Source organism: Trichechus manatus, unplaced genomic scaffold, assembly GCF_000243295.1.
Source record: "Trichechus manatus latirostris isolate Lorelei unplaced genomic scaffold, TriManLat1.0 scaffold00101, whole genome shotgun sequence".
In the NCBI taxonomy this organism is placed as follows: domain Eukaryota; kingdom Metazoa; phylum Chordata; class Mammalia; order Sirenia; family Trichechidae; genus Trichechus; species Trichechus manatus.
In genome coordinates this window covers 3,419,856-3,428,121 of record NW_004444037.1, presented here as the reverse complement: position 1 = coordinate 3,428,121, position 8,266 = coordinate 3,419,856, and the positions used below count along the sequence as shown (strand labels likewise).

Here is an 8,266-nt window from a genome sequence, read left to right as displayed (position 1 = left end):
AGAAGGACAAATATTGTATAAGACCACTATTATAAGAACTCAAGAAAAGGTTTAAACACAGAAGAAAACATTCTTTGATGGTTACGAGGGTAGGGAGGGCGGGAGAGGGTTATTTACTAACTAGATAGTAGATAAGAATTATCTTAGGTGAAGGGAAGGACAGCACTCACTACAGGGGAAGTCAGCACAACTGGACTGAACCAAAGCTAAGAAGTTTCCTGCATACAATCAAACACTTTGAGAAACAGAGTAGCAGGGATAGGGGTCTGGGGACTGTGCTTTCAGGGGACATCTAGCTTAATTGGCATAACAAAGCTTATTAAGAAAATGTTCTGCATCCTACTTTGGTGAGTGGCATTTGGGGTCTTAAAAGCTTGCAAGCAGCCATCTAAGATGCATCAATTGGTCCCAACCACCTGGAGTAAAGGAAAATGAAGAACACCAAAGACAAAAGGAAAGTATTAGCCCAAGGGCCACATAAGCCAGAGACTTCATCAGCCTGAGAACAGAACTAGATGGTGTCCGGCTGCCACCAATGACCGTCTTGACAGGGAACACAACAGAGAGTCCCGGATGTAGTAGGAGAAAGGTGGAGTGCAGAACTCAAATTCTAGTAAGAAGACCAGACTTAATGGTCTGACTGAGACTGGAGGTACCCCGGAAAGCATGGCCCCTGGATTCTCTATCAGCCCAGAACTAAAACAGTTTTTGAGGCCAACTCTTCAGACAGTGATTGGACTGGACTGTAGGACATAAAGTGATACTCGTGAGGAGTATGCCTCTTAGCTCAACTAGATTCAAGAGACTAAATGGGCAGCTTCTGTCTGAAGGTGAGATGGGGAGGCAGAGAGGGTTAGGAGCTGGTCGAATGGACATGGGGAATCGGGTGGAAAGGAGGAGTGTGCTGTCAAAATATGGGGAGAGCAATTAGAGTCACATAACAATGTATGTATAAATTTTTGTATGGGAAAAAATAAAAAAAAACCACAGGCAAGTAAAATTTTGCTGAAGATAATTCAAAAACCGCTGCAGAAGTACATTGACAGGGAACTGCCAGAAATTCAAACTGGATTCAGAAGAGGACATGGAAGGAGAGATATCATTGCTGATGCCAGATGGATCTTGGCTGAAAGCAGAGAACACCAGAGAGATGTTTACCTGTGCTTTACTGAGTATACAAAGGCATTTGACCATGTGGATCATAACAAATTATAGATAACATTGGGAAGAATGGAAATCCCAGAACACTTAATTGTGCTCATGCAGAACCTGTACTTAGACAAAGAGGCAGTCCTTTGAACATAGCAAGGGGATACTGTGTGGTTTAAAATCAGGAAAGGTGTGCGTCAGGGTTGTGTCCTTTCACCATACTTATTCAATCTGTATGTTGAGCAGATAATTTGAGAAGCTGCACTATATGAAGAAGAATGCTGCATCAGGATTGGAGACTCGTCCACAACCTGTGATATGCAGATGATCACAACCTTGCTTGCTGAAAGTGAAGAGGACTTGAAACACTTATTGATGAAGATCAAAGACCACAGCCTTCAGTATTGATTATACCTCAACATAAAGAAAACAAAAATCCTCACGACTGGACCGATAAGCAACATGATGATAAACGGAGAAGGTATTATATTTGTCAAGGATTTCATTTTACTTGAGTCCACAATCAATGTCCATAGAAGCAGCAGTCAAGAGATCAAGTGATGATTGAATTGGGCAAATCTGCTGCAAAAGACCTCTTTCAAGTGTTAAAAAGCAAAGATGTCACTTTGAGGACTAAGGTACACCTTACCCAAGCCATGGTATTTTCAGTCGCCACATATGCATGAGAAAGCTGGACAACGAATGAAGACTGAAGAAGAATTGATGCCTTTGAATTATGGTATTGGAGAAGAATACTGAATATACTATGGACTGGCAGGAGAACAAACAAATCTTTTCTGGAAGACATACAGCCAGAATGCACCTTAGAAGGGAGGATGAGGAGACTTCGTCTTAAGTACTTTGGACATGGTATCAGGAGGGACCAGATCCTGGAGATGGACGTCATGCTGAGTAAAGCTGAAGGTCAGGGAAAAAGAGGAAGACCCTCAGCGCGATGGATTGACACAATGGCTGCGACAATGGGCTCAAGCATAACAGTGATTGTGAGGATGGCACAGGACTAGGCAGTGTTTCGTTCTGTTGTACATAGGGTCACTATGAGTCAGAATCGACTCGACAGCACCTAACGACAACAACAACCTAAGAAGGGGAAACTGAGTCTCAAATAAGTTAAATAACTATTTCCAAGATCACACACAGCTGAATAAGTAACCAAACTGGGATTTGAACCACATCTGTTTTATGCCAGAGCATACCCACTTTCCTTTACCCCAAACACCCAGATGGTAGAAAAAGTTTTTTCAGAACTCTCAGATGTGATTAAAGACTCACAGGAAGAAACTCCATCTGGAGCAATCTGTCTCTACAAGACCTATTATGAGAGGCCTTTGGATACTTGGAGCTTAAATCATGCCTCCCAGAACATTAGCCTGAGGCAGTCCTGCCCATAGTACTACTAACATAGAATCACAGATTTAAGACAAAGAGTTCTGCTGATCCGCATTGGGTCCTTAGGAGCAAAGAAAAAAATTCAGTTGTTATGTGTTAAGTGAAGTCATATTACTGAATTTATGGTAAATGGACAGTCATTATCCCGCGTTTGGCCATTTCACGCCAATGCATTTTTTAGCCTTTGTTTAATCTCCCCAGATTAAAATGTAATATATTTTATAAATATAAGCATATATTTTATAATGTAAAACATTAATCTCATCCATGATAATTTTTATATCTACTAGTTAGAACTCCGTGTGATGTGGTAGTAAAAACAGATAAGATTACTTCACTCCTTTCAACTAAACTGTGATCTCTCTTTACCCTGGATGATCACTTGGGCTGAGTTCAAAGCAGGCTTCTAACTGGCTTGTTCTGGTTCAAACTCCCGCTGAGGATTGGCATTTCCACCCAAGATACACTAGATTTTTTTGTGGGGCCCCCCCAAACTGGTCCCTAACCACCAGCATTAGCAGTGCCCGAGAACTTGTCGGAAATGCAAATTCTCAGCAGGGATTTGAACCAGAATGAAGGGGTGGGAAGCCCTGGTTCAAAGAAAACAATTTTACTCTCATTGTTGCTTAAAATGACTGAGTAGGTGGAGAAACATGATGGGATCATTAAGGAGAAACCCAGGATTCTTGATAAATGCAGCGATTATAATTTGAATTGTGAGTAATTAAGAGGAGACTGTAAGAAAGGATTTAAAATGATACAGACACTGGATAGGATTGGAATTTTATTTTTTCCTCCTGCTTTACAAATTAATCCTATTTATTAGTTTTATTATTTTATATTTCAATAAAGCACACACACATGGTTTAACATCACACTTCTGTCTTTATTTTCCTAAAGAGGATGCCACAGTTAAGTCTTAAGTTTCAGGCTCCACAAAAAAATCTGGACCCTCAATACATGATGCCAGAAGACTTAAAACCAAAACCACTGTTGCACGTTCCACCCCCTCTTCTCATCCCAGGCCTGCTCCCCAGAAGCAAACACTTTGAACTCTTTTAGTTTTTTTTTTTTTGATAGTTTACTTCCTTACCTCTAAGTGAAATGTTAGATCTGCTATTTTTTTTAAACAGCCTTTTGTGTTTTTGGAGATGTAATTCACATGCCATACAATTCACCCATTTAAAGCGTACAATTCAATGGTTTTTAGTGTACTCAGAATTGTGCAACCATGACTGCTATTTTCTTAATTTGTTTATCGATTTCAGATATTATCCTAACTCCATAACGATAAGTGAAGTTTTAGCTCTATCACTCTCCCCTCTCCCATCCTTCTAATCTGGTAGCCATTTTAGTTACATAAACAAATGATGTTTACGTTACTGTGACTACGTGCATGTTGTTCACTACAGAACCTAGTTGTATATTGTGCTATGATTATAGCTCCTTTCTTGTATAATAGTTTTATTTTTTCTGGAGCTTTTGTTTCTTTTTTATTGTTTAATTTCACTAGCTTCCTATTATAATGCTAATTTTTCCTCTCAAATCTCCGTAAAATCAAGTATTCGGTCAAGTTCCTTCCCCGCCCCCCTCCACAGGAGATCTCTCTCCCAGAACACCATGTTCTCTTGCTTCCGGCTGCGTGTGTTGCTGTCTAGGCTTGCTGCATGGCTGTCATCCTGGGACTTCTCTTAGGGGTTGGATCTGTTTCCTGGGTGGCATGTCTTCTTTTTTAACATATCCTTATTTTGCTGAGTACATACTTACGAGAGGAGGTTGGAAGGTATGTATCCTTCCATGTCTGAAAACTCTCCTTATTGCACCCTTTGATTGTTTTTATATATATAAATTTCTAGGTTTGAAATAATTTTTTACTCACTTTGAAGGCTTTGTTTTTTGGCATCATTTACTGCTGTTAAGTGCCATTTTGAGTCTTTTTAGGTGACATTTCTGGAAAACGTTAGAAAAATGTTAGGAGCTTCTCTTTTACAGCTTGTGTTTTTGAAGTTCATGATGACGTGCCTTGATGTAGTTCTTTTTCTCATACATTGTGCTTGACACTTGATGTACTCTTTTAATTTGGACACTGTGTTCTGCAGCTTTGGGGATATTGTGTTGATTTATTTCCTTGTTAATTTCCCCTCTTCCCTTTGCAATGTTTCTATTTTCTCTTTCTAGAATTCCTGTTGGTCAGATACTGGACCTCTTGGACTGACTATTTCTCTTACTTTCTGTTTGTCTTTCTTTTTCCTGCTTACGAGAGATTTCTTGACTTTTTCTTGTAACCTTTCATTTTTTTTTTTTAAAAATTACCAATCATATTTTAATTTCCAATAATTCTTTATTATATTCTGGTTGTTCTTTTTTTACAGCATCTTTTAGTATGGGTGCAATATTGTATTGCTTTTTAAATTTTAAATATTTTTCTGTTTTTCCAAGATAATTTTTATCTCTTTTTTTTTTTTTTTGGATGAAACAGATGATGCAGGAAAGCTTTCCTCAGATGCCTAGTGATCCTTGGCAACCTGACATATTGAAGGATGAAGCATTAGAAAGACAATTGAGAGCTCTGTACATGGATGGAAATTATCAACTGGTAGACTCTGCTTCAGAGTGATTGGGAGCTGGCCATTTTGCTGAGAATTTTCCAAATGCCTGAAAGTGGCCCATTTGATTTTTCTAGGGAAGAAATTTATGATCTGCATTTTCCCACATTACAGAAAACTTTCTAAAGATAGTTTTTAATTTGCTTAACCATTTCTTTTTTTTGGACATTTCACGTGTATCCAGTTTTCCACTTTTAAAGACACGGCAATGAACATTTTTGTGCATAAATCTTTGTTCACACTTGGAATTATTTCTTTAGGGTACGTTTCTAGAATTGGATTAAGGAATATAAACATTGCTTATTCATACTGCCAAATTATTTTTCATAAAGAGTGTACTAATTTAAACTTCCACCAACAGTGCACGAGAGTATTCATCTCATCATACTCTCCCAGCATCATTATTCTTTACAAAATTTTTTTTTGCTAATTTGATAATTTAAAAAGATCTTTTTTATTTGTATTGTTTTGATTATTAGCAAGTGTCTTAGTGTGGGTTTTCTAGTGGAGCAAAACCAGTGAAACACACATATAAATATGTATAGAGAAATTTCCTTCAAGATAATGGCTCATGTAATTGTGGTGGCTGGCAAGTCCCAAATCCATGGGTCTGGTTCCAGGCTGGGGGCTTCTCCTGGCTCACCAGGTTGCAGGGGCTGGTGAATCCAAAATCTGCAGGTCAGGTGGCAAGAAGAGTGCAGGGTTGAGAGAGAGAAAGAGAGAGAGCACGCGCTTTGCCGGAACATTCATTATATACTGGAGGCAGGCCACACCCCCAAGGAAACTCCCCTTTCAGCTGATAAGCTGATCACATCATGGAACGTAATTACATTATATTACATATGGAAGAGCACTCAGTCCAGTGTCTGCCAAACCACTAAGAATCACATACTAGCCAAGTTGACGCATAACATTAACCATCATGACAAGGCTGAGTTTTTTTGCTTATTAGCCCTTTTATATATCTTCATATATGAATTGTCAATTTCTGTTCTTTGTCCATTTAACTCTTGACACCTACCTTAGTGTTTAGTGTTTTTCTTAGTAATCTATTCTATTATACTCTTCAAATATTAAGGTTTTTAAGCCTCTATCATATTTTTATCAAATATTTCTCCACATTTTTCTTTGCTCTAAAGTTTTAATTTTTGACACACAAAAGTTTTAAATTTTAAATATTTTAATTTACTTATATTTTCCTTTGTATTTTTTACTGCCTTTAACCCTAGAAGATTAAAACCCAATGATCAAGTAGGTATTCTCTTATTTTTTCCTCTAATTCAATATTTAAAGAAATATTTTACTTCTTGATTCACCTATGGTTTATTTTGGTACATGGTGTAACATAGTTAATTTGACCATTCCCCTGAGTAGTTATTTTTTTCTCAGTTCCTTTCTTTGGAACTGGGTGGTGTAAGTGGTTTGTGATTGGCTGCTAACCTAAAGGTTGGTGGTTCTAACCCATCCAATGGCTCCATGGAAGAAAGGCCTGGTGAACTGCTTCCATAAAGATTAGTCAAGAAAACTCTTTGAAGCAGTTCTACTCTGTAACACATGAGGTCGCCATGAGTTGGAATCAACTTAATAGCAAAGGGTTTGGTTTAGTTTTTTTCTCTACTTATTTTTTAAAAATCGTATCTTTAATTCTGATTAAATCTAATTTTTCTTTTTTCTTTTTTTTCTTTTTGCAGATCCTGTTTCTGGTAAATTTGTAAGGAAATGGTAAGGCTATAGCTATAGTACTATTCTCATAGACCTAAACTGGTAGACCAGCCTAGCTGGATGGGGCAGACTCAATCTCGGGTATTTAAAATGAAAGTCTATCTTGGGATTTCTGAGGGGATTCCTATACTTTTTCTTTGTCACAAGGCCCCTTTCCAATCAGAGTTCCTATGGGAAAAGGGAAAAAGGAAGATAAAGTGATTATAATTGAGGCAGGGAAGAAGACTGAGATGTAGGAGAACTCTCCTTACATTCACTGAGTTTTGACTTGTTGGCTACAAGTGCTTTGTTACATGCTAGGTCTGAACATTTACAGGCTGAGGATTCTGCATTGGCAGTCGCGTATCACAGATTTTGTGAAGCTTCAGGTCAGTATATCCCAGTCTCCCCTTGCCTCTAAGTACAGCAAAACATTTCTTCTTTGAAATTTCAAGAAAATGTCCTCCATGGAAAAAAAAAGAGAAAATAATGTGTGTGTTACACACATACATACACACACACACACACACACACAAAAGAAATGTCCCCTGAAAAATAGATGTTTACCCTTAGTTTGTAGAAAATGAAGTTAGGAGAGGAAACAGAGTAGGATCATTAAGGAGACATACTAACGGTTTGTATCAATGGTTCATGTAGATGAGAATAATCTTTTATCCATTCTTTTACTAGGTGAGTTAAAACCATTCATATTTATTGTTATTGTTTAACCCATTTACATTTACTGTATTATTTAGACTTATTTTGTATTTTATATTTACCACACATTCGTTGTTTTTTTCCTCCCCTTTCATCCAGTAATTACTACTACCTTGTCTTTGTGTAATGCTTTTCAGTTCTAAAAAAATATTTTCACACAAGAATCCTCAAAAGTTGGTAAGGCAGATTTAATCAACTAGATTTTACTGAAAGTAAAATTCAGAGAAATTATGTCATGTTTCCAAGATTGTATGGTGACTGAGTGGGATTATTATCTCCACTCAGAAATACCACATTATGTCAAACACATAAGGTATGCTGAGTGAGCAAACACTCCTGTGACTGAGTAGCATTGAAACTTCTTCATACCTTTTAAGTTTTTATACTTAAAAAAAAGGCTGTAGAGAGAGTGTTGGTTTTTTGTGTTTTGTTTTTGTTTTAGTTTTTTTTTTACTACTTCTTGATTTTGTTTGATTGATTAATGATTTGGGTTTGATTCTACGAGGAAATTGTGCTATCTCCATTATCTACTCCTATCTGCATCCTCTAAAAAATTCTTCTTTAGTACACAAAATGTGCCATGTCGTAGGAAGCTGATGATAGGGAACACAAAATAGAGTAAGGATATTGTTGATGTGTTGTGAGATTGTTAACCATTGTCATAGGGCAACATTTGTAGTAAC

General features: G+C 37.4%; 1 protein-coding gene across 1 annotated transcript in view; it reads left to right on the top strand.

Moving 5' to 3' along the window:
- SPMAP2L (sperm microtubule associated protein 2 like) overlaps window positions 1-8,266 on the top strand; it is an 88,251-nt gene that overhangs the window by 25,123 nt on the left and 54,862 nt on the right. Inside the window, exon 4 of the mRNA XM_023737305.1 lies at window positions 6,857-6,887. Within this exon, the coding sequence (XP_023593073.1) occupies window positions 6,857-6,887 (31 nt within the window). The remainder of the gene's footprint in view (window positions 1-6,856; window positions 6,888-8,266) is intronic.